Source organism: Acinonyx jubatus, chromosome D3 (assembly GCF_027475565.1).
Source record: "Acinonyx jubatus isolate Ajub_Pintada_27869175 chromosome D3, VMU_Ajub_asm_v1.0, whole genome shotgun sequence".
Classification (NCBI taxonomy): Eukaryota; Metazoa; Chordata; class Mammalia; order Carnivora; family Felidae; genus Acinonyx; species Acinonyx jubatus.
The window spans coordinates 18,106,951-18,133,424 of NC_069392.1; the positions used below are offsets into that span (position 1 = coordinate 18,106,951).

Consider the following 26,474-nt stretch of genomic DNA (forward strand, 5'->3'; position numbering starts at 1 on the left):
AAAAGAAAAATACTTGAAGAGATATACCACTAATGTGTACCTTTGAAAGTTTTCCCAGGACAGAGATTCCAAATAAATTTGAAAAAGGCAACAGCCGGCAAATCATGCTGTGCTAGACGATGAGATAAAACCTGGCTTTTTCTAATCAGAACATTCTAGAACTAGCTCTTGCGTGTTTGGAGAGAAAACCACTTTGATTCAAGAATAGGTGTGGGCGTGCCTAACTGTCCTTGTGGAAATGACGCGAAGCAACCCGATTCTGTGTTAACAGGGTCATTGTGCCAAAGAGTCGTCTATTAATGACAAGAACGACTGGAAAACTGTTTCCAGTGCCTTTTCTGTCATCGATTTTACTGAAGATGACCTCGAGGTATGAGCCCTGTGGTCACAGCTGCCGGTATGGTCTGGGATTGACGAAACAATCCTGGTATCTTGGTGACTGCCCAGTAGGGTTGCCAGACTCAGCAAATAAAAATACAGGATGCTTAGTTACATGTGCATTTCAGATAAGCTTGTCCCAATGAGATAAACTTCTACGAAAAACTTAGTCCTTGCTTATCTGGGATTGAAATGTTACCTGGGCGTTCTGCATTTCATCAGACCTAAGATTTCCCAATGCGGTGAGCAAGGAGGAGATTTTGTTTCTTCTTCCTCTCACATCCAATCTCAAATATATTCTTAATAATTTTTATTTATTTTTGAGAGACGGGGGTGGGGGGGGCGGGGGATGGACAGAGGATCCGAAGCAGGATCTGTGCTGACAGTGGATAGCCCAGCTCAGACTCTGAACTGTGAGATCATGACCTGAGCCGAAGTCAGACGCTCAACCACTTAAGCCACCCAGATGCCCCAAAATCAAATCTCAGATATTTACATGCTCCGGATCTACAGGATTACTGTTTATTTACACTTCTATTTTTGAACAAACTGGAGAAAATTGTAGGATATATGAACATTCTGTTTTTACATCTTTTTCTGTTTTTTTTTCTTTTTGATGGTTAAAACTCTTGCTCTTTCAAGGACTAGAATTATACTTTAAAATATATTTAGGGGCACCTGGGTGGCTCAGTCGGTTGAGCGTCCGACTTTGGCTCAGGTCGTGATCTCACAGTTCGTGGGTTCAAGCCCCACATGGGGCTCGCTGCTGTCAGCCTGGAGCCGGCTTTGGATCCGCTGTCTCCCTCTCTCTCTGCCCCTCGCCTGGTTGCACCCTCTCAAAAATAAATAATACAGGGGCACCTGGGTGGCGCCGTCGGTTAAGCATCCGACTTCAGCCAGGTCACAATCTCGCGGTCCGGGAGTTCGAGCCCCGCGTCAGGCTCTGGGCTGACGGCTCAGAGCCTGGAGCCTGTTTCCGATTCTGTGTCTCCCTCTCTCTCTGCCCCTCCCCCGTTCATGCTCTGTCTCTCCCTGTCCCAAAAATAAATAAACATTGAAAAAAAAATAAAGGGGCGCCTGGGTGGCTCAGTCGGTTAAGCGGCCGACCTCGGCTCAGGTCATGATCTCGCGGTCCGTGAGTTCGAACCCCGCGTCAGGCTCTGTGCTGACAGCTCAGAGCCTGGAGCCTGTTTCGGATTCTGTGTCTCCCTCTCTCTGACCCTCCCCCATTCATGCTGTCTCTCCCTGTCTCAAAAATAAATAAACGTTAAAAAAAATTTAAAAAAAAAAAGAAAAAAGAAAAAAAATAAAATTTAAAAAAATAACAAAAAAAATAAATAATACATTAAAAAATAAAATATTATACGTTGATATAATATATATCTATATGTATCTGGGATCATGCTGTTTGCATATGAAATGGTCTGTTGGCGGGAAGGGGATGGGGAGGATCCAGAAATAGAAGTGTCCTGTGCTGGAGATGGAAGGAGGTGTCTTCCCCCATCCTCTGCTGAGGTTCTTTTATCCTTCCCGTAACATCTGAGGTGGGTAAGAAGCTGATTCCTGGGGCGGGGGAAACTTGGCTCCGTGAGCTCTGAGCTCGGGCTGGAATTGGGAAGGGGCGGTTTTCCTTGGCTGTCTCCTGTGATGACGTTCAGCAGCTGGGCGACCGCCCTTCTCTCCCTGTTCTCCTCACCCTTTCCCACATTCCTAGAATCTCTTTGGAATTCTTGCCAGCGTCCTCCACCTGGGGAACGTTTGTTTTGAAGAGAACCACCAAGGCTGTGCCACGATCCCAGACACCCACGAGATCAAATGGATCGCCAAGGTGACGTTCGGCTTCTGAAAAGCACGGGGAGGGCCCGGCCCTTTTGGAGGCGGAGGGCCGGAGAGGGGAGCTGAAGGCAGCTGGAAGCCCAGGTCCCACACGGCCCAACACCGTGGCCTTCCGGCTGATACTGGCTAGGAGATTTAAAAAGCGAGGGGGGCAGGTGAGGGAGTGGGTAAAAGCCAGCTGAGTGTAAAATCGGGATGTGGTCTCTCTCGCATTTCGGTGGGATTATCCGTCAGGGTGTATAATCCTGGGCCTGGAAATGGCACCAACTCCTTGCAAATTGGCAAAAAGCAAATCTGATCGCTGAATGGCATTTTGGTTTCCATGTTTTCAGCTCCTGGGGGTCCACCCATCCATTCTTCTGGAAGCTCTCACCCATAGAAAGATTGAAGCCAAAACTGAAGAGGTAAAAATGACACTAGATGGAAATGTGCCTGCCCTCCCCGCTCTTGCCTGCCTCGTGGAAGAGCAGGACGATGGTCCTAGAGGAGGCCGGGGTCCCGCCTTCCTGCTCCTGCAGGAGTCTCCTGCCTCACCCTCCCCGTCCCCACCACTGCACCATCACTAGCTTTCCATGCCTCCCCTCATGCCTTTTCCCCGTGAGGTCTTTGCACATGCCATTCCCTCTACTGGAACACTGTTCCCTGTGCTTCTCTAATTAATGCCTTCTCATCCTTCAGTTCCTGGGGTCACACCCTCTAAGGGTCTCCCTGACCATCCCACCCCTATCCTTATGCACCATCGGTATCTCCTCATACTGCTCTCAGCTTGCAACATGACAGTGTGTGGGGCATGAATGTCCCGTCCCCCAACTGTGAGCCTACAGAATTTGTCTCAGTCATGGCTGTACCTCAGCAGCTCCACGCAGTGCCCAACACGTCGTAAGCACTCAAGAAATAGCTACTGCCTGAACGTGTACGGGTGGGGGCGGTGTCTTCCCCCAGCACATATCCCTCGCTGGCTGCTATTAAAGGCTAATTTGGAAACTCGGGAGGAAGTGGGCTTTTTTTTTTTTTTTAAGAGAGAGAAAGAAAGTTGCAGAGAAAGAGGGAGATGGAGAACCCCAAGCAGGTTCCCTGTTCAGTGCAGAGCTCGACATGGGGCTCAGTCTCACCACCATGAGACCATGACCTGAACTGGAACCAAGTCCCGGACGCTTAACCAACTGAGCCACCCAGGTGCTTCCATGGGTTTTTTTTTTTTTTTTTTTTAACTTCTGTAATGATGCACCTGTTGTTGTCCTCAGGTAATATGCCCACTGACTCTGGAACTCTCTGTCTACGCTAGAGACGCAATGGCAAAGGCCATTTATGGACGAACATTTACTTGGCTAGTCAACAAAATCAATTCCTCCTTAGTGAACAAGGTTAGTCCAAACATGTTTGACTGACTCACTCTCGCTAACGTGGTAATGTTTTATAACCGACCTCGTCACTCTGAAGAATTTGTGAGCATTGACTGTTGGCCCCTGGTGCCCAGGGACGATATCGTTCCGCGTCTCCATTCCCGGCACACAGTAGGCTCACAAAAAAACGCCCGCTGAGTGATGTTTGGAGTGTGTCCCGAAGTGTGGGAAGCACAGTATTTGAAGTACGCCAGATGGCCTTCAGTGTCCACGGAATTTAGCTTTAACAGTGAGCATCTTTTAATGTGCATAAGAAAATATATGCATAACAAGTCCTTCAAATTCACCCTGGGAGTTTCCTCCAAGCTAGAAATTAAGGAAATGATCCTGAGGCACAGAGTATGTAGATGTAAAATTCAAGGAGATAGTACGTAAAGGACAGATTCGGAAGGCATCAGCTCAGGACGCCATACGGAATGCTAAATTGTGGCCCTTTGGAAAAAAATAGGCATTTTCTCTTTAAATATCTATCTTTGGGGCGCCTGGGTGGCTCAGTCGGTTGGGCGTCCGACTTCAACTCAGGTCACGATCTCGCCGTCCGTGAGTTCGAGCCCCGCGTCGGGCTCGGAGCCTGGAGCCTGCTTCGGATTCTGTGTCTCCCTCTCTCTCTGCCCCTCCCCCATTCGTGCTCTGTCTCTCTGTGTCTCAAAAATAAATAAACGTTTAAAAAAAATAAAAATAAATATCCATCTTTGCACCTGGTCCTTTTTTTTTTTTTTTTAATTTTTTTAATGTTTATTTTTGAGAGAGAGAGACAGAGCATGAGTGCGGGAGAGGCGGAGAGAGGGAGGACACAGAATCGGAAGCAGGCTCCAGGCTTGGAGCCGTCCGCACGGAGCCCAACGTGGGGCTCGAACTCGTGAACTGTGAGATCATGACCTGAGCCGAAGTCGAATGCTTAACCGACTGAGCCACCCAAGTGTCCCCATCCTCTGTTTAAAATGACATTTGTATCACCTGTCCTCTCTCCTGGATAGACATCTCCTTTGCTGCTGTCTATAGAAGTCTCTTGCTTTCTTTGGGATTGATGTGGGCTTGGGAGGCTGAGAAGGGCTGAAGGAAGGGAGTGAACCAGAAGGGGAAGGTCTCACTTCTCGGGTGGTGGCTGTGGAAGCTTCAGTGGGATCCCGGCGGGCTGCCGGCCAGAGGAGCAGGCTGGGAAATTTGTTTCCACCCTATAATTTCTCTGTGAGCCAATGTTGGAGAGAGAGAAGGTGTGAGCTTTATAACCAAGTCCCAGCTTTGGGGGCAGCTACCGGGTTTGAAGAGTCATTAACTAAAAGACCTCACAATGAATAGTGTGTGTTACTTTGACTAGGATTTCACCAAGAAGACTGTGATTGGATTGCTGGATATCTATGGGTTTGAGGTCTTCGACAAGAATGGGTAAGTTTGTCATTACCTCCTGGTCCTCTGTCCGTCTGGTCTGAGGCATCTCTAATGTTGCTGGAACTGGGTTTCCCATCTTTAGAAATTCTCGGGATTTCCATAGCCACTAACTCATAGACTGTTCCAGAGTTGAAATGACCATTAAAAAAGGCAAACGTCTTGGGGCGCCTGGGTGGCTCAGTCGGTCAAGTGTTCGACTTGGGCTCAGGTCACGATCTCACAATTTGTGAGTTGGAGCCCCACATTGGGGTCTGTGCGGACAGCTCAGAGCCCAGAGCCTGCTTCGGATTCTGTGTCTCATTCTTTCTCTGTCCCTCCCCCACTTTTGCTCTGTCTCTCTCCGTCTCTCAAAAGTAAATAAATGTAAAACAAAAACGCAAACATCTTTTAACTTGATTCTTGGGATCTATTTAGTAAATTGTGTAATTAATAAGGACTTTGCTTTTTCTGTATTAAAAAGCATCTTTAAAAAAGAAGTAAATACAGGGGTGCCTGGGTGGCTCAGTCAGTGAAGCGTTGACTATTGATTTCGGCTCGGGTCATGATCTCACAATTTCGTGAGTTTGAGCCCCGCATCGGGCTCCGTGCTGACAGTGCAGAGCCTGCTTGGAATTCTCTCTCTCCCTCTCTCTCTGCCCCTCCCCCACTTCCTCACTCTCTCTCTCAAAATAAGCGTTAAAAAAAAATAAAAATAAGCAAATACAGTTTTTTAATTGGTCTACTCATGTAGCTTTAGCTCTTTAAATTTTTGGCCTCTCTAGTTTCGAACAGTTCTGCATCAATTACTGCAATGAGAAACTCCAGCAACTGTTAATTGAGAGAACCCTTAAGGCGGAACAGGCAGAATACGAAATGGAAGGCATAGAGGTAAACGTCTTAATGTTTTCTTCTCACTTGATTTCTTAATCTAGCGAAAGAGATTTGCTTGAGAAAGGATATTTCCCTGGAGATTTTGGCCTCCCTAGTACTAAGAATTATTTTTTTCTCCCCTGCTCTGCTTATTTTCTGGGAAATTACTTTGACATTCGGGTAGTTTCTTTTCTTTTCTTTTCTTTTTTTTTTTTTTTTAATGTTAGAGATTAAAAAAAATCAGATTTTGGAAAAATAACGTTGGAAAATCATTTTAAAAAGAGATCTGTTTTATGTTCACCTAAATCCCCCTCGGAGAATTCTTTTCTCTTTGTCATTTCAGTGGGAGCCCATTCAGTATTTCAACAACAAGATCATCTGTGATTTGGTGGACGAGAGACACAAAGGGATCATTTCCATTCTGGTGAGAAAATTAATGTTGACTTAGAGTCCATTCATACGGTGTCGCCAACACGCGGAAGTTTTCCCCCAGGCTTGAAAAGGGTTGCTTAGCCCAAGCAGAAAGCCAGAAAACATAAAGGAAGGTTTTACAAAGAACGTGCGCTGATCCAGAGTTGAGACTCCTTGGGATGCACCCATGGCTTTATCTTGACCTGTTGGAACTTCTGAGAACATCCATGCCCAATTGTTCCAGTTCAAACATCGCTTTTTTCAGCACGTTTATTTATTTTTGAGAGAAACAGAGTGGGAGCGAGGGAGGGGCAGGGAGAGAGGGAGACACAGAACCTGAAGCAGGCTTCAGGCTCCCAGCCATCACCCCGACGCAGGCTCGAACCCATAACCCACGAACCGCGATATCATGACCTGAGCCAAAGTCGGATGCTTAACCGTCTGAGCCACCCAAGACGCCCCCAAACATCACTTTTTAAAATCTAAAGCCAATGAGAAAGTATTTCTTTGCCTTTTCATTTGGGATCTTCTCCCTTATAACGAAAATAACTGGTCTCCTCTCTCCTGCCTGCCGCCCGCCCCCACCTAACTGTTGGGTAAACAAGATTCTAAAGCACAGCCGTGACTACAGATGGTGCCTGTCGTTGCCAGGAACATGGGCACCCCCTGGATTCAGATGCCCGCCCCATTGCTTGCTAGCTATGTAACCTTGGGTGGGTGTCTTACCCTCTCTGAGCTCCCATCTCCTTGTCTTAAATGGATGCAGTGAATAGCAGCACTTATCTCGAGGAATTGTAAGGACAGGCTGAGATTGTACATGCACAGGGCTTAGAATTATGCTGGGGTGTGGTAAGCATTCAGACTCTCTTCGTTCAACAAATGCTTACCGAATGCTTCCTTGGTGCCGTGACTGTGCCCTGTGCTGTGGGACACAGGCAGTGGACAAAACAGACCAAAACCACTACATTCATGAAGCTTTCAATTCTAGCGCAGAGAGACTGACAACAGACAGTTTTGTGGGCAACATAAGTAGGTTTTACAATGAAGAAAGCTCAAAAGATGAGATGCGCGGGAAGGATGACTCAATTTCAGGCGAGGTGGTCTGGGAAGGGCCGTGTGGACATCCGGGGAGGCAAGTTCCGGGAGGTACAGGCTGACATAAGCTCTTCTCTGGGCTCTCAATGCTCATATTGATGGCTAGACCAGCATAGACATGTCTCTTCGAAAGAGTTGTCTCACTCACCTGAAGCCCGGTGTTCTCTTGTCGTTTTAACAAAAGCTGCAGGGTTGATTTTAAAGATGGTCACTTGCATGTTGCCAGTGTTAAGGGCCCGAAACAGGAAGTAGAAAGACACAGCCGGAGAGACTTGAGAAGTTAGATGCCCGGGGCTTTATAGCTTTCTCTCCATGAGGTTTTTGCTCCTGATAAAAGGGGATGTGGTCTTGGCCAGCAGTGGCTGGTTAAGAGAAACTGAGGTGGTGTTCAAGAAGACTTTGGAAATATGGTGGTCGGATGGGTGGGTGAGGTGACTTTTCACAGAATTTCAGATCCCTCTGAGAAGCTAAGCACGTGTGAGGGGTCACTGCCCTCGCGCCCCCAAGGTTCACCTGAACTTGGGTTGAGGTGACAGCGTTTTAGTCCACTACCTTCGGCCACAGCTGGCGAAGGCATTTCAACTTGGAATCGATGGCATAAGATGCTACGGATCGAGGCTTCTCTTTTTTCTCTGGAAGGATGAAGAATGTATCCGTCCCGGTCCCGCTACGGACTTGAGTTTCCTGGAGAAACTGGAAGAGAAAGTAGGCCAGCATGCACACTTCCAGACGTATGTATCTCGCTCGACAAGCTGTTGCTTGGGGAAGCTTGTCACTTACCCACTTTCTTGGGTATGTGGGCAGTGGACCCCAAGAGTAAAGGTGCTTCTTCGTGCACAGGAACGTGATGCACCATGATGATATACCGACTCCTATATATGTGTACCTTTTGTTAGTAGAAATCAAACCCGAATTCCAGGTAGAATGTTCTAAGATTTTGTATTTTTTTTTTTTTACGTTTATTTTTGAGAGTGAGAGAGAGCACAGTGGAGGAGGGGCAGAGAGAGAGGGAGACACAGAGTCTGAAGCAGGCTCCAGGGTCCAAGCTGTCAGCACAGAGCCCGACGCGGGGCCCAAACTCATGAACCATGAGATCATGACCTGAGCCGAGGTCAGACACTTCATGGACTGAGCCACCCGGGCGCCCCTAAGATTTTGTATCTTTATGATCGTGACCTTGTGGACAGGGTCACAGGTGTGAAATAGGCTTCTTTTTGAAAGTCTTTTTTTTTTTTTAATGTTTATTTTGAGAGAGAGAGAGAGAGAGTGCAAGCAGGGGAGGGACAGAGAGAGAGGGAGAGAGCCAACTAGGCTCAGTGCAGTCAGCGCAGAAGCCAACACGGGGCTTGATCTCATGAACTGTGAGATCATGACCAGAGCTGAAATCAAGAGTCAGACACTTAATGGACTGAGCCACCCAGGAACCCCAGAAATAGTCTTTTTTTTTTTTAAGTTACGTATCAAATATAAAGTACACACAGAGCTATGTGTGGATCTGAAGCGTATGACCCAACGAATCTTCACATTCGTGAGTACTCACATCAGTGCCACGTAGATCCAGAGAATGAGGGTCTACAGCATCCAAGAAAATTGACTAGAATCGCAGCTCGGCCACTTATAAGACACGTGACCTATTAATATACCTGGTGCGGAGCATTGTAAGTGGCTCCGTAAGTCACCTAGTGTAATTTCTGGCCGTGGCAAAGACCGGGTAAATGGTAGTGGCTTTATCAGAGCTTTTGTAGAATATTGAAAGGCTAAGGAAATGAATCAAAAATGGAAAACTGAAGGGCACCTGGGTGGCTCAGTCAGTTAAATGTCTGACTTCAGCTCAGGTCACGATCTCATGGTTCATGAGTTAAAGCCCCGCATCAGGCTTGGGAATTCTCTCTCTTCCTCTCTCTCTCTGCCCCTCCCCCACTTGCATATTCTCTCTCTCTCTCTCTCTCAAAATAAATAAACTTTTTAAAATCTTTAAAAAAATGGAAAATTGAATTGCAGCATATTCACAAATGGCATAATACATAGCCACGAGAATGAATAATCCATAACCACATGCAGTGATGTGGATAAATCACAGAACATATAAGCAGGAGGAATCAGACCCACAGGGGCACCTGGGTGGCTCAGTCAGTTAAGCATCTGTCAGCACAGAGCCCGCTTCGGATCCTCTGTCCCTCTCTCTGTCTGCTCCTCCTCCATTCATGCTGTGTCTCTCTCTCTCAGAAATAAACATTTAAGCAATTTTTTTTTAAAAAGAGGAATCAGACACAAAAGGGTACATACGATACAATTAGGTTTCTATAAAGTATAAAACCAGATAAAAACCAACGTGTTGTGTTAGGTGTCAGGTCAGAACTGGAAAGGGCTGGGGGGGGGTGCGGGTAGGTGGTTCTCCGGGAACCAGTAACGTTCTGTTTCTTGATCTGGTTGCCGGTTACCTGGGTGTTCGTTGTGCCAAAGTGCACTGAACCATACACTTAGGGTATCTGCGTTGTCAATATATATGTTATGTACATTTCAAGAAAGGTTACAAAAAAATTAGCCATCACCAGAATCTGAAAAATGATGTTTTATGAGCATTTTAGTCACTTACCATCATAAAAATGTAGTAAATTGGTTCTTAGTTATCATCTGGAAAAAGTAGAAGTTTTTTCATTGTACAAATCAGTGTGTCTTCTGTGGCTCACGTGTGTTTTTTAATTCCTCCGTTCTCAGGGGAAGGATCACATTTTAAGTCTTTGTTTCAATTCCAGTTAGTTAACATACAGTGTTATGTCAGTTTCAGGGGTGGAGTATAGTGACTCAGCACTTAATTCCTCACCCCGTGCTCATCACAAGTGAAGTCCTCAGTCCCCATCGCCTACTTCCCCCATGTCCCCACCCTGGTCCGTTCCGGTAACCATCAGTTTGTTCTCTACAGTTAAGAGTTTGTTTCTTGCTTTGTCTCTCCCCCCCACCCCCTGCCTTTGTTCATTTGTTTCTTAAATTCCACATATGAAAGAGATCACACGGCATTTGTCTTTCTCTGACTGACTTTTACTTAGCCATTATATTCTCCAGGTCCATCCATGTCGTTGCAAATGGCAAGATTTCATTCTGTTTTGTGGCTGGGTAATATTCCATTGTGTTTATATGCCATATCTTCTTTATCCATTCACCGATCGGTGGACACTTGGGCTGCTTCCATAATTTGACTGTTGTAAATAATGCTGCTATAAACATAGGGCTGCATGTATCCCTTTGAATTAGTGTTTTTGTATTCTTTGGGTAAATACCTCGTAGTACAGTTGCTGGATTGTAGGGTAGCTCTGTTTTAACTTTTGGAGGAAACTCCCTGGTCCTTCCCACAGTGGCCGCACCACTTTGCGTCCCACCAGCTGTGCAAGTGGGTTACCCTTTCTCCAGGCTTCTCTTTCGCTCTTAGCTTTCTATGTTGGTGCGTGTTGTTACAGCAAACTAGGAAGGTTCAGTTCGTGTCTCGTTCTCTCTTGCTGCAGCCGGAAGCTGGCGGGGCCAAAGGGCCGAAAGAGGATTGGCTGGATGGAGTTTCGGCTCTCTCACTACGCAGGAGAGGTCACATACTGCACCAAAGGTGAGTGTGCGTGGGGCATAGGTCACGGTCACGCAGGTGTCCCTGTGTCCGCCGAAGAAACAGCTGCACGTCTATCCCAAACATTCCCTAGCTCTGCTGGCAAGCAAGCCGTTTGAAGTTTTCTCTTTATTACTTTTTTGTCGAACCACTTCATTTCACCCATTTAAAGTGTACCCTCCAGTAAGTTTTACTCTGTTCACTTTATAGTTATGCGCCCGTCACCGCTGTGCATTTTAGAACGCTTCGCCCCAGGGGCGCCTGGCGTGGCTCAGTCAATGAAGCAGGCAACTCTTGGCCTCGGCTCTGGTCGTGATCTCGCGGTTTGTGGGTTCGAGTCCCAGGTCAGGCTCCGCGCTGATGGCACAGAGCCTGCTTGGGATTCTCCCTCTTTCTCTCTGCCCCTCTCCTGCTACCGTGCTCTCTCTCTCTCCCTCTCTCTCTCAAAATAAATAAATATTTAACAAAAAAAGAACACTTCATCCCAAAAAGAAACCCTGTTTGCATTAGCAACTATTCCCTATTTTCCCCAGCCTCATCCCCCACAGCTGTGAACTAATCTGTTTTCTGTCTCTGCAAATTTGCCTGTTCTGGGTATTTCATCTAAATGGAATCATACAATGTGTGGTCTTCTGTGTCTGGCTTCTTTCCCTTAGCATCTTGTTTTCAAGGTTCATCTGTGTTACCATTTTTATTGCTAAATAATATTCCATTCTATGGATATACCCTGTTTTGTTTATCCATTCATCAGTTGATAGGCATTTGGGTTGTTTGCTTTTGAGCTCTTACTAATAAGGTTCCTATGAACATTGTCTTTCAAAACCTTTAAAAAATATTTTCTTTTGTCATTTCTACTTTAGGTTCTAAATTATTTTCCCTTTTTTTTTTCTTTTTACAGTTCTTTTTTAAGGTAGGCTCCACACCCAACGTGGGGCTTGAACTCACAACCCCAAGATCAAGAGTCACATGCTCCATTGACTGAGCAAGCCAGGCGCCCCTAAATTATTTTCACTTTTAAATCAGTTTCTCTAAGAATATTTAAAAAGCAATATGTATTTTTTCTCTTGAATTCAGAGTGGTATAAAAACAGAAAACATTTTCAAATGGAATGAATCTCTCTTTGTGGATAATTGATTGACTGTCATCAATCAATAATATACACATAACGCAAGAAGTTCCTAACGGTACGGAAAAGTCCAAAAAAGGAAACTAAAAGTCCCCTTTACTCCTAGTTTCTCCCACAGGAACCAACAGTTTCTTGTAATTTCTTTCAGGAAAATAGAAATATCTTCTGCATCTACTTAAATATGTGGGGACACATATACATATTCAAATAACACATCTATGCACACGCATTTAAGTAACACAGATTGTTATTCTGTGTTCTCTATTTTGCATTTTTTTTTCATTTAATGAAAACGAGAAAAATTGTTTCTTGTTTTTGTTTTAAATGTTTGTTTACTTTTGAGAGAGAGAGAGGGGGAGAAAAAGCGTGTGCCCAAGTGAGCTAGGGGCTCAGAGAGAGAGAGAGAGAGAGAAGCAGGGCTCATAGTCACCCGAACTGGGGCTCAAGCTCACCCAGTGTGGGATTCGAACTCATGGGATCATGACCTGAGCTGAAGTCAGATGCACCCAGGTGCCCTAAATGTTTGTTTATTTTTGAGCGAAAGAGCGTGAACAGGGGAGGGGCAGAAAGAGAGAGAGAAGGAAAGAGAGGGAGACAGAGGATCCGAAGCAGGCTTGGTCCTGACAGCAGAGAGCCCAGTGTGGGGTTAAACGCACTAACCTCAAGACCATGATCTGAGCCAAAGTCAGACGCTCAACCGACTGAGCCGCCCAGGAGCCCAAGATCATTTGGATTCCAATTAACGCTCAGTACTTACTGTAGGCCAGACACTGTCCCAGTGCTTCACCTCACAGAACCGTTTTATTATCCTTCTTTTAATCTCGAAGGCAACTGAGCTCAGAGAAGTCAAGTAACTTGCCCAAGGTCGCTCAGATAGTAAGTGACAGAGCTGGGGTTCAGACCCACACCTCTTGCCTCCACACTCACATCTATTCTCCGTAGCAGCCAACAGATTGCACCACGTTTCTTTGGAGGGGCTGCAGGGACTCCCTCTAGGGCCGTGTCCTTTGACCTGTTTGATGGACACGGCTTGTTTCCAGTTTTGTTTCTTGTAAACCCTGCTGTCGTTGACCCCCTTGCATATTTCACTTGGCCAATCTGTGCATGTTATATACGTAGCATAAATTCCCAAAAGTGGCATTGCTAAGTTAAAAAGTTGTATCAGAAATTAGTTTGGGGTGCCTGGGCAGCTCAGTGGGTTGAGGGTCCAACTTTGGCTCAGGTCATGACCTCATGGTTTGTGGGTTCGAGCCCCCGAGTCGGGCTCTCCGCTGTCACTGCACAGTCCACTTCAAATCCTCTGTCTCCTTCTCTCTCTGTGCCTCCCCTGCTTGTTCTCTCTCTCTCTCTCTCTCAACAATAAACATTTAAAAAGTTTTTCTAAGAAGAAAACCTTATGGGGGCGCCTGGGTGGCTCAGTCGGGTAAGCAGCCGACTTCGGCTCGGGTCATGATCTCACGGTCCGTGGGTTCAAGTCCTGCGTCGGGCTCTGTGCTGATGGCTCAGAGCCTGGAGCCTGTTTCAGATTCTGTGTCTCCCTCTCTCTCTGACCCTCCCCCGTTCATGCTCTGTCTCTCTCTGTCTCCAAAATAAATAAATGTTAAAAAAAATTAAAAAAAAAAAAAAAAAGAAGAAACCGTATGCCAAGTGAAATAAGCCAGTTACAAAAGGACAAAACCCTGCATCATTCCCATTATAAGGCGTAGTCAAATTAGAAGAGTAGCCAAATTCCTAGAGGCAGAAAGTGGTGGTTACCAGGGGCTGGGGGACGGGGAGTTAGCATTTAACGGGGTCAGAGTTTCAGTTTGAGAAGGTGAAGCATTTTGGAGACGACTGGTGGTGCCGGTTACACAGCAGTGTGGCAGTGTTTAATACCCCTGAACGTGTAAAAATAGCTAAAATGCTAAATTTTATGTTATGTCTGTTTTACCACAATAAGGATGCCAGTCTTCTTGACTCCAAATAGTCTTCTGAAAAGGCTAGGTCTCAGACGCCTTTTTTTAGTTGGTTTTGATTGTATAACGTCATTTAGTTACGAACATAATTATTAGTAACTGATAAGGTTTTAAGCGAGCACTGAATAAACCGAGTTTTAACATTGGAAATGGCGAGTTTTCCTTTGTATGAAGACACTGTTGGGTGCCTCGAGTCCTGGGGCTCAGCTTGGCTTTGCTAAGTGGTGGGATGATTTTCTCACCCGGCTTTGCCTGGCCCCTCTTGAAATTCAGTACCCCCTTCCTTGTTCTGACGTCATTCCGTTTATATGTAGTTCTATGCTATGGGACTAGGACATATCTACAGTGCTTCGCGTAAAATCTCTACCTTCTTGTGACAGCTAAGTGGGAGTTTAGAGTACAGTGTGTGTGCCATAGATTCAACTCTGAGGACCTCATTCTCAACCAAGGGCGAGCTAACTCCTCCAGGAACATCTGTCCACGTCTAGAGACAATGTGATACTTGCAGCTAGAGAAGGTGACACTGACATCGCATGGGTAGAGGTCAGGGATGCTGTTAAACATTCTGTGATTCACAAGATGGACCCCACAACAAAGTCTTTTCGGCCCCAAATGTGAGCAGTGCCAAGGCTGGGAAGCTCCGACCTGATCCTAGGAGATTATTTGCAGGGTTTCCTTTTGCGATCACTTGGGATGGAAATGCATTTTTAGGCAAAGCCATTGACTCAAAAAAAGTTTCAACGTTTTACAGGCTTCTTGGAAAAGAACAATGATCTCCTCTACAGACATCTGAAAGAAGTAAGTGTGAAGTTTAACCATGTGTGTTTCTGATGGTTATTAGATATCACCCATGACCTGGATTTGGGGCTAGATTGGGCCTCCTGGATTTTTCTCTGCAGTCCTTTACGATAGACCTTCATGGCCGGAACAGATATTTGAGGTCATCTGTACAATGTGCCCTTGATCCAACGTGCCTATTCAAGTGTGTATGTTGCCCCTGCTGTGTGCCAGAACTCTGTACCCGCTCGGGGCGGTCCTTGCTCTCACGAGGCTTACCATGGGGGGTGGGGAGTGGCCGAGGATAAATATATACATTGACCCCTGAACAACAAGATCCCGCCAATCCTCCGTGCAGTCAAACATCCACCTATAACTGGGCACCTGGGTGGCTCAGTTGGCTAAGCATCTGACTTCGGCCAGGTCATGACCTCATAGTTCATGAGCTCGAGCCTTGCATTGGGCTCCGTGCTGCCTGTGCGGAGTCTGCTTGGGATTCTCTCTCTCTTTCTTCCTCTCTCTCTGCCCCTGCCATGCTCTCTCTGTTTCTCAAAAATAAATGATTTTAAAAATCCACGTAAGACTTTTGACTTCCCACAACTTAACTGCTAACAGCCTGCCGTTGACTGGAAAACTTACTGATGCATAAACGGCCGATTCACACATATTTTGTCTGTTACGTGTATCATATATGCTGCATTCTTAAAAGGAGGTAAGCTAGAGAAAAGAAAATGTTAGTAAGAAAATCTTACAGAGACTCGTAAATACAGAGAACAAACTTGAGGCCCCCAAACCAAGAGCACACTGAATACTCTGTATGTCAGCCAAATTAACAATAAGTCGTATTAAGAAAAAAAGAAAATCTTAAAATACATTTATAGTAATGTTGCTGTTAAAAAAAAAAAAAACTACACATAAGTGGATCCACGTGGTTCAAATCCGTATTGTTCAAAGGTCAACTGCACACGATAAGTTACCCATCAGTGAGCAGTGCTATGAAGAAAATAAGGAAATATGATTGAGAGGGACATTTTCTTTTTTAAAGTTTGTTTATTTTGAGAGAGACAGAGCATGAATGGGGGATGAGCAGAGAGAGGGAGAGGGAGAATCCCAAGCAGGCTCAGCACTGATGCAGAGCCTGACACAGGGGCTTGAATTCACAAACTGTGAGATCATGACCTGAGCCGAAATCAAGAATCAGATGCTTAACTGATCGAGCCACCCAGGTGCCCTGAGAGGGATATTTTAAATTTAGTTTAAGAGATCAAAGAAAGCACCCCTCTGGAGGTGACTTCAAGCTGTTGACTGGAAAAAATGGGGTTTCTCCAGGGTGGGGGACCAGCATGTGCAAAGGCCCTGAGGCCCAGATGAGTTCAGTGTGTGTTCGGTGACGAGTATAATGTTAGGAGCAGGGACTGAGCCCATCAGGATGAAGTCCCCAAGGAGGAGTAGAGATTTTTGTTCTGGTGCAGCGGGAATATAGCAGGGTAGCACAAACAGAGGATGAGGAGACGGACCCAGAGAAATCTCAACTTGTTCAAGGTCACACGGTGAGGTGGGGCTGAGATTAGCCCCTAGGGCTGCTGCTGCAAGTCCCAGTCTCCCTCCATGTACCTCACTGATCAGAAAAACCTTGGGTGTTGTAGAGCCTTGCTTTGCATTGAAACAGTCAACTGTTTTATAAAAATAGGATTTTATTTAAGTAGCTTGGTCTACAAAAAGCTTAAACGTTAGGGAGGCATTTTCAGAGTGGATGCACAGACCAGTCATTTCAGGGATGTCTTCTGCCCTCCCTGGTCTTTCTCTGTCACTTCTAGGTCCTCTTGTCCCCACCTCTGGGGTTCAGGATAGAGAAGCAATTCCTAACTTTGGATCTCTGCTCCAGGCAAGTGCTCCCTGGGTCATTGTCAGCCCCACCCCTTCCCAACTGGGGGTCTCGGGCAGACCTCCCCATCTGGTGAGGTGTGTCTGGTGGGGCCTCCCTCTCAGAGTCGCGGTGAATGACACAAGAGTGGAAGGGCCGGGCCGACACAGGGAACGTAATAATCGTCTCCTGACGATTTGACACACTGGCCTCTGCGTGCCATGCCCCTGCCCCTCACAAACCCACCCACAGAGGGGGCTTCACAGAGGGGGCTTCCCGTGGAAAAATCTCCAAGTCTCTCACTTGACCAGCCAGGGCTGAAGCTCCTTGCACTTTGTTTTGGCTTCAAAATGGGTCATTTCAATTTGCTCTCTCCTGTATGCAAATTGCTGTTTCCTGCCGTTGTAAATGCAGAATTAGAGTGGATTAAACAATTTTTTTTTAATTTAAAGAAACATTGTGGGGCACAGGGGGCTCCGTCGGTTAAGCGTCTGACTTCGGCTCAGGTCATGACCTTGACATTCGTGGGTTCAAGCCCCGCATTGGACTCTGTGCTGACAGCTCAGAGCCTGGAGCCTCCTTCAGATTCTGTGTCTCCTTCTCTCTCTGCCCCCAACCCCCTCCACTCTCTGTCTGTCTGTCTCTCTCTTTCTCTCAAAAATCAATAGGTAAACTTAAAAAATACCATAAAATGAAGCTTTAAACATTTCCTTCCGTGTTTGACTATGTCTTTTCCCCACTTCTTCAAGTGCTCCAGAAGTAAGTGGCTCTGGGACCTTGTGCACACTTATGCAAGCTCTCCTGAAGGCCCCTTAGTGATTTCCGAAACACTGAACGTGGAACTCCTTTCTTTTACTTGCAGGTGCTCTGCAGTTCCAAAAATCGCATCCTGAAGGAATGCTTCCTGGTGGCTGAGTTAGAAAACCGAAGAAGGCCACCAACGGTGAGTGGGGAGGTGGGGAAAAAATGCTCATGCAGAATTAGAAAGGTAGCAAAAATCAGCCAGAGGGCACAGTTACCTATACATTTTAAGCTGTCCTTCCTTTTTCTGGAAATGTTGCTAACACGTTCTACTAAATATATACTTTCCAAGCGTAGCAACCAGTGTGCTTATTTGCACTCACTCAGTGCCTACTGTGTAGAGGGGGCACAGGAGTTAACGCTAACAAAATGGACATGATCTCTCTTCTCATGGGGCTTATAATCTAGTGAAAGAAAATATGGGAAAATACCATCAAAGAAAGAAAGAACTTAAAACAGTGTGTCATAAAGGAAGCTTGGTAACAAGGAAGTAAGAGAGCATGGGGGTGATGGTCTCAATGGCGATACTGGCTCTTACAAGGCGCTCATCACATATTTGCTAAGTGAAGGAAGAACTCTGGACAGGTGCTTGTCCGGCTTCTGCTTGACCAGTCTGAGCCTGTACTTCTCAGGCCAGGACATTCAGAACCTTCTCCTAGTGGGCAGAATGGTAATGGGTAGGATAATATGTCAGGAGTTGGGACCTAAAGGGCTAGCCAGTCTTCTCTGTATTTACTTGGAGCTGCAATCTCTACTTAGTTCATTCTCTCTCTTTCTCAAGGTGGGGACTCAGTTTAAAAACAGCCTGAGCAGCCTTCTGGAAATCCTCATCTCTAAGGAACCTTCATACATCCGTTGCATCAAGCCCAATGAGAGGAAAGAACCCAGTGAGTCATTAATCGTTCTGAACACTGAACTCAGGGAAATAAGGCTGGGAGGAAAGCCAAGGTGGCAGTGGGTTAAAATCCTAACAAAAAAACAAAAACCCCACAGGCTTGCTCCTTGCTCTCCATACATGATTTATTTTCATTTTTAAATAATAGAAGGTAAATGAATAGGGAGGGAGAGGAGTTTTTTTGGTGGTCCTGTGTGACCATTGCTTAGAGCCTGGCCAGTTTCAGGAGCAGCACAGCTGAGCCAGGCAGATGTCAGAGGTGGGGGGAAGCAGTGTTGCTTCTCTCCAGCCAGCGAACAGTTTTCCAAATGGTCTGGGACTTGGGTATCTTCCACGCTCATGCCATGGTCGGTAACACAGTTGTATAGTCAGAGGCTTACAGAAGGCAGGCAGGAAGAGCACGTGAGTGAAGCAGGATGTAAGGCAATAGGGAGTAGAGGGGACTGTGGCGAACTCCAAAGGGCACATGCTGTCTAAAGGAGCAGCCCTGTTACCTTCCAGCTAGTTATTGCCACGTGGGACTCTAGCCCAGCATGGCCAGATATCTTTTTTTTTTTTTTTAAGAGAAGACAGAAATCCAATTTTTGCTGTAAATTCCCCCCATTAAAATAACAGAGTTAGGACCTGACAAAATATGTCCGTGGCCAGACCCAGCCCACAGATGGTCAGCTTGCAGCCTGTGATCTGTCTTGGTTGAAACGGAGCCATGGAATCCTTTACTGTCACTCTCCCTTCTGTGTTTCCAAAGGCAAGTTTGATGACTTGCTCATAAGGCATCAGATCAAGTACCTGGGGCTGATGGAGCACCTGCGGGTGAGACGGGCTGGCTTTGCACACCGGCGGAAATATGAGCATTTCTTGCAAAGGTAAAGTTGGTTTTGTTGAGTTGAAGCTGGTACAAATACCTACTGTGTGAGGACTCTCAGGGTGCGTTGCTGAATAAAAGGCCAGGCCCCAGGCAACTCCATTTGGTTAATTGCTGTAGACTTGACTGTGATGAGCACTAACATTTTGCAGAATAGGAAACTGATTCGCTGTACCTCCTTCCCTTCCTGACGTTAAGCCTGTAACTTCTTGGAGTCCAGGAAACACAGGTTAACGCACAGACCTGCCACCCAGGGGGCAGAGTGGGCAGTGCACCACTTGAGTCTGTACTTAGTTGGGGAAGACCCTTCCCATGGTGATTGTAGGTGCTAGTTTAGCCTTCAGTCTGGAAGCGATCCTCCTGGCCTCATGGGCTATCAAGAGAAGCAGGTGGAGTGGTGTGAACATAAGTTCATAAGGATTTAATGATATAATCCCACCACCACCGCCACTCAAATTGCTTGTGCACCAGCACTTCATTGGTGGGGGGCTATGTGTGAATTTGTCCTACCAAAAAAAAAAAAACAAACAAAAAAAAAACCAAAAAAAACCCCACATTCTCACACACTCAAGGGAAGCAGAATAAAATTGTTATTTTTGTGGGTTGCCATGGTTGAATATTGGCAATTTTATATTTTAACCTGATACTAAGCTGCTTTTGAGCTTCAACTGTATAAAAGCCTTGCGCACGAGCTTACATTTTTCATCAGATTTCTTGCATTTTGCAACTTTCATCCAGATCCTGCCCTTTGAAACTTGAGCGTTTTCTAGCAGCTCTAATTTGTAGCCCCTGATTTAGTGACCTCAGATCTTTCTCTACCAAGGATCATGTTTGTTTTTCTCCCGTGAGCCTCATGCCTTGATAAGTAATATCTGCTTATATGCATTTATTAAGTAATAATCTCTTTCCTTACTGTTCTGTTAATGATTTATATACCTGCTGACACCCTTTAGCTGTAACCCCCTTATCTCCTTACCACCCCCACTCCAGCCCGAAGCAGTCACTAACCTACTGCTTGTCTCTCTAGATTTCCCCATTCTGAACATTTCATATGCATGAAATCATACAGTATGTGGCCTTTTGTGACTGGTTCCTGTCACTTGGCATAGTGTTTTCAAGGTTCATCCTTGTTGTAGTGTATATTTTCATTCCTTTTGAGGGCTGAATCATGCTCCATTGTGTGGATAGACAGGCCACATTCTATTTATGCATTATCAGTTGATGGGCATTTGGATTGTTTCTGCTCGGGGCTATGATGAATAATACTGTTCTGCATATAACATATAATATGCATATAACATAATAATACTGTTATGCATATGCATAGGTTTTTATGTGGACATGTGTTTTTATTTGGGAGGGGGTATACCTATGAGTAGATTACTAGGTTGTATGATAATTCAATGTTTATTTGTTTGAGGAACTACCAGACTGTTTGCCTTGTGTTTGCTCATCAGCTACTTGTATTTCATTCACCATTTTCACATATCCATTTTTTTCTGAGTCTAACTTGGGGTAGAGATGGCCAGAATCAGCAGCCACCGCCCACCCTACCCCCTAAACACATGCGCATTTGATGTTCCCATTTTTTTTTTGCATTTTTTTTGCACTTCACAAATCTTTTCTATTTTGTTATTGCCTGAGGCTCCTTCACTCTTTCTGTAAATACTACTGAGCACCTGCTGTGTACCAGCGCTGTCCTTGGTGCTGGGTAACTGCAGGACAGCACAGACCCCACTGCAGCACGGGGTTTGCTTCCCAGTGGGGGAGCCCACTAGCTATAATGAGGATATAGGGGATCAAGTGGGGATATGTCTTTGAAGGGAAATGAATCTGGGGAGGGGAAAGAGGAGCAGGGTCGAAAGGTGGAAGGCTTTACCTCTTTAGGTAAGGTGGTCTGGGAGGGCCTTTCCAAGTGGAGGGAGGGAGCCATGAAGGTATTTGGGGACAGTGATCCAGGGAGGAGAGCCTGGAGGTGGGAACTGGGTGGGCTGGAGGACCAGCCAGGAGGCTGGCATGGCTGCAGGTCAGTGGGGCTCAGGGAGGGGCTAAAGATGATCATATGTGTGCACCCTGCCTGGCCTTACTTCCCTTGATCAGGAAGCTATTGTAGCTCACATTTGAAATTTACTAGTGGAACTTACACAGATGGAACATACTAGTCTCTCTCCCTGCCAGTGTTTAAGGCATCTCCTCATTCCCCGCCGTGTCTGTCTAGCCCATGTTTGGACAACTTTGATGACGTGTGCTAGTGATGGGCATGGCCTGGACAGCCGGGAGCAGGGCCTGGGGCTGTACTGTGTTCCCTGGGGTTGGCGTGCCCCTGTGCCTTTGTGCGTACGTGGCTAGACCGGGAAAGGTAACCAGGGAAGAACACATGACACTCAGTGCCTGTCTTAATTCAGGCGGCTAAAACAAAGTACCGGGGACTGGGTGGTTTACAAACAACAGAAATCTATTTCTCACAGTTTGGGAGGCTGGAAATCTGAGCTCGAGATAGCAGTGTGGTCATGTTCCAGTGAGGACTGTCTTTTGGGTTGCATGAAGTCCGTCATTCTCTCATATCCTCGCGTGGGGGAAGGAGGGTGAGGGAGATCTCTGGAGGCCTCTGTTATAGGGACACTCATCCCTTTCATGGAGGCTCCCTCATGACCTCATCACCTCCCAAAGACCCCACCTCCTAAAGCCATCACATCGTGGGTTAGGATTTCAGCATGTGAATTTAGGAGTAAGGAGACGACACAAACATTCAGTCCATTGCCCTTCATGGACTTGCTCATAAAGTATAGTTCCTGGAAAATAAACCCATTTTAACAGAGTAAAATGTGGGGTCCTGGGTGGCTCAGTTGGTTAAGCATCTGACTTCGATTCAGGTCATGATCTTGCAGTCCGTGGGTTCGAGCCCCGCGTCGGGCTCTGTGCTGACAGCTCAGAACCTGGATCCTGTTTCGGATTCTGGGTCTCCCCCTCTCTCTGCCCCTCCCCTGATCACACGCTGTGTCTCTCTCAAGTAAAACATGAACGAATTTTAAAAAACAGTGTAAAATGTGATTTTGAAATAGTAGGAACCATATAACATTATTAAGGGCGAGAAGCATAGTAGGAGTAACGTAGCTAACATTTTTTTGAAGTTTCGGACTGTGTCCAGTGCTCTCCACAGATTATCTCCCTTCAGCCTTGTGACGGTCCCACGAGAAGGGCTTGTTATTGTTCGTGTTGCACAGGGTGAGGAGGTGAAGTGACTTGCCCGGCTCCTGAGCTGGACTCAAACCCAGCCAGGGCGGTCCCGGATATAATTTCTACCCTTGGTCCACGGGCACTTGGAATTCTGCGTTCTCTTATTTCATTATGTTACAGACAACCATGGTTCTGTCTATGGTGACCACATATAGAAGGGAGTTGTATTGTGTGCTGAAATCAGGTCCATAAATCAGCATTACATCCAAAATTACCCTTGAAAAATCCCTCGTCACTTACCAAGCACGGTACCTTTTCTTCCTGTGCTGGCCCACGTTCATTTATCTATTCGTTCATCGGCAGATGGACATTTGGGTTGTGTCTACCTTTTGTCTATGATGAGTGATGACACCGTGAACGTTCACGTATGAGCTTGTGTGTGGATGTATGTTTTCATGCCTCTGCGTGTGTACTTAGGAGTGGAATGGAGTTTCTTGGGTGGGGTGTCTGACGATGTCATTGTTCTATGAAGACAGACCAAACCCACCCCGTTGAGACCGTTTCTCCCTTTTATGTTTCTTGCCAAGTGTGTGTTATTGAATTCAAGGAAGTTGGTATGATGAATCTGCTAGATTGCGCTGAGTAGCTGACATACCACAGCGGAGCACATCCTGAGCTCTGGAGGGGAGTGGGGGTGGGGGAGGTGAGTGGAAGGTCCGAAGGCTTTCTGCAAGGGCCTCTCCTCTCCCCAGGTACAAGTCCTTGTGCCCAGACACCTGGCCACACTGGCACGGGCCTCCAGCAGAGGGCGTAGAACGGCTGATCCAGTACATCGGCTACACGCCCGAGGAGTACAAGTTAGGGAGGTAAGTGGCCAAGAAATCCCCGTTGAAAAGGTTTGTGCATTGACCTGTATGCGTCTAGAGCCTGGAGATGAATTTTTAAAGGAATTTACATAGATTGACAAGCGGATACCTCCATCCACTCAAGTTAAATGCAGCTCTGTGAAGAAAACACTGCGTGTACCTGCTCACCTTGCTTTGCTCACACAGAATATTGCACAACGTTTCTGAAAGTAGCTGAGTGTCCACAGTTGAGCTCCGTTCTGACACTGTCTACCTAGGTAGTGTCCAATGCCCAAGTTAAGGACTCAGCCTCACCAGACTGTCTACCCCCGCCCCCCACTTCAGATGCCAGTTACAAGTCCCACTGGTCACCTGTGCTTCTGACCACTGACTGGCTAGCTATTGGAGGTTCCCAGGACCCCCTCTTTGGGTTCAATCGATTGGCCAGAGTGGCTCAGAAAACTCAGAAAAAAAATTTTACTTGGGTCCCTGAGTGGCTCGGTCGGTGGAGCCATCAGCTCAGGACCTGGTCTCGCGGTTCAGGAGTTCGAGCCCCGCATCAGGCTCACTGCTGTCAGTGAAGAACCTGCTTCAGAACTTCTGTTCCCCTCACTCTGCCCCTCCTCCGCTTGCACAGACGCTCTCTCTCTCTCTCTCAAAAATAAAAATTAAAGAAAAAGTAAAACATTTTTCTTACTGGATTGCCGGCTTATTACAAAAAAATAGAACTCCAGAACAGCCAGATGGAAGAGATACATAGGGCGGGGTCTGGGGAAGAAGCCTGGAACTTCCACGCCCTCTCCAGGTACACTCAGAACATCAAGCCACGTCTTTTTTTGGCGGGGGGCAGGGGGGAGCGGTTATGGAGGCTTCATTACATGGGCACGATTGACAAAGTCACTGGTCATCAGTTCAACCCCCAGCCCCTCTCCCCTACCTCGAGGCGGGGCTGAAAGTTCTCAGCCTCTCATCTCAAGATTGGTTTCCCTGGCAGCCAGCTCCCATCCTGAGGTTATCCAAGGGGGCTTTGCACACACCATTTCCTTAGCAGAAACTCGGGTGTGGTGTGGTCGAAAGGGATCTGTTAATGACTAGTAAGACACCCATTTCACTCTTATCCCTTTGAAACCATTTCAGGAACAGAGTCCAAATATAACAAAAAGATGCCCCTGTTGCTCTAATTACAAGGATTTGGGGAGCCGTGATACTGGAACAGGACAAAGACCAAATATATATATATATTTTAATGTTTGTTTATTTTGAGAGAGTACGCACAGGGGAGGGGCAGGGAGGGGGAGAGAGAATCCCAAGCAGGCTCTGCCCTGCCGGTGCAGAGAGCAACACGGGGCTCGATCTCAGGAACTGTGGTTAAGAGTCGGACACTCAACCAATGCTTAACTGGCTGAGCCCCCCACGCATCCCCAAATAGGTATTTATTATTAAGAATCACAACATCACAAACTCCCAGTGGTTGGAAGGGCTTTAGCACTGCCTACGGGAGGAGATTAAGTTAGAAAGGAACCCTGTGTTCTATACCTCACTCAGGGCTGGGTTGAACGTCTTTGCCTGCAAGATGAGTTTGTTTGGTCTTGTTATTGATCACATGCACGCAGGACCTCTCAGAGGGGATAGTAGGACTTCTGTGATGCCAAAGCTCCTCGGGCATCCCAGAAGGTGGTGTTCTAGAACTCCGAGTACATTACTATCGCTGTAGTTGTCCGCGAGGAGAACTTTTGTACGCATTGGAAGCGTTTGAGGCAGAACTCAGTGGGGTGGACCGCGAAGATTTTAGTTTGTCCTATAAGTCCTTTTGGTCAGGGTGAATTAGGTGGTAGGGAGCGGTGCCCAAGGGTATAGATGGGCATTCCCAGGCCACAGAGAATCCAGCTCCAGGGATCTCTGCCTTCGAATCTATCAGGGGCTTTGCCTGTCAACTCCTAACTCCCACTCACATATAGACAGCCGTCTGGCCACCTGGTCCCTCTCCATCCTTCCACTTCTGTCCTGGGACCTGCTTCAAGTATTAACCACATTTCTAAGCCTGATCCCTGAGGGGAATGGAGCTTCACACAGCCCAAGGGAGGCGGACTAAAGAGGTCATAGGTGGTAAGTTGCCCTCACAGGGTGCATAGGGCAGGTAGAAAGTGATGCATATTGATAATTTATCTTTGCTGGTGGAGGGGATTTCCTTTTTTTTTTTTTTAATTTTTTTTTAACATTTATTTTTTGAGAGACAGAGCGAGAGCAGGGGAGGGACACAGAGAGAGAAAGAGGGGGGAGACACAGAATCCGAAGCACGCTCCAGGCTCGGAGCTGTCAGTACAGAGCCTGACGTGGGGCTTGAACTCATGAACTATGAGATCATGACCTGCGCTGAAGTCAGATGCTTAACAAATCGAGCCACCCAGGCGCCCCAAGGGGATCTTCTTTTAAGCTGAGACTGGGGGCACCTAGGTGGCTCAGTTGGTTAAGCATCTGATTCTTGATTTCGGCTCAGGCCATGATCTCACGGTTCTTGGGATCGAGCCCCATATCAGGCTCTGCACTGACAGTGTGGAACCTACTTGGGATCCTCTCTGTCCCTCTCGGCCCCTCCCCCACTTGTGCGTGCACACACTCTCTCTCAAATAAACATTTTTTAAAAAAGATAAAACCTGGGGCGCCTGGGTGGCTCAGTTGGTTGAGCGTCCGACTTCGGCTTGGGTCATGATCTCGCGGTCCGTGAGTTTGAGCCCCGCGTCAGGCTCTGTGTTGACAGCTCAGAGCCTGGAGCCTGTTTCGGATTCTGTGTCTCCCTCTCTCTCTGACCCTCCCCCGTTCATGCTCTGTCTCTCCCTGTCTCAAAAATAAACGTTAAAAAAAATTAAAAAGAAAAAAGATAAAACCTAAAAAACAAAACAAAAACTGAGACTCATATTCCTTGTCATCAATCTTCAAAGCCTAAGGAACTAACTTCAGGTCAAATCAATGTAGTAGTTTCCTGACGCTGGTAACAAATGACCACAGACTGGCTGGCTTTAAATAACAGAAGAGTGTTCTCAAGGTGTCGGCGGGCTCTGTGGGAGGGTCCTTCCTTGCCTCTTCCAGCTTCTGGTGGCTCCTGACCTTCCTTGGCTTGTGGCCACTTCCCTCCAGTCTCTGCTTCTGTCTTCACATGAACCTCCCTGTGCCTGTGTGTCCTTTTCTGTCTCTTAGATGTACACGCATGCCGGATTT

General features: G+C 46.6%; 1 protein-coding gene across 9 annotated transcripts in view; it reads left to right on the forward strand.

The window, feature by feature from the left end:
- Positions 1 to 26,474, forward strand: part of MYO1H (myosin IH) — a 147,399-nt gene that overhangs the window by 109,364 nt on the left and 11,561 nt on the right. For all 9 annotated transcript variants that reach the window (XM_015077597.3, XM_053206192.1, XM_053206189.1 and 6 more), the window contains 14 exons: positions 272 to 370; positions 2,093 to 2,206; positions 2,547 to 2,618; positions 3,459 to 3,578; positions 4,936 to 5,003; positions 5,768 to 5,873; positions 6,199 to 6,279; positions 8,001 to 8,092; positions 10,862 to 10,956; positions 14,786 to 14,832; positions 17,538 to 17,618; positions 18,258 to 18,363; positions 19,120 to 19,237; positions 23,166 to 23,279. In XM_015077597.3, coding sequence (XP_014933083.1) covers positions 272 to 370; positions 2,093 to 2,206; positions 2,547 to 2,618; positions 3,459 to 3,578; positions 4,936 to 5,003; positions 5,768 to 5,873; positions 6,199 to 6,279; positions 8,001 to 8,092; positions 10,862 to 10,956; positions 14,786 to 14,832; positions 17,538 to 17,618; positions 18,258 to 18,363; positions 19,120 to 19,237; positions 23,166 to 23,279 — 1,313 coding nt within the window. The remainder of the gene's footprint in view (positions 1 to 271; positions 371 to 2,092; positions 2,207 to 2,546; positions 2,619 to 3,458; positions 3,579 to 4,935; positions 5,004 to 5,767; positions 5,874 to 6,198; positions 6,280 to 8,000; positions 8,093 to 10,861; positions 10,957 to 14,785; positions 14,833 to 17,537; positions 17,619 to 18,257; positions 18,364 to 19,119; positions 19,238 to 23,165; positions 23,280 to 26,474) is intronic.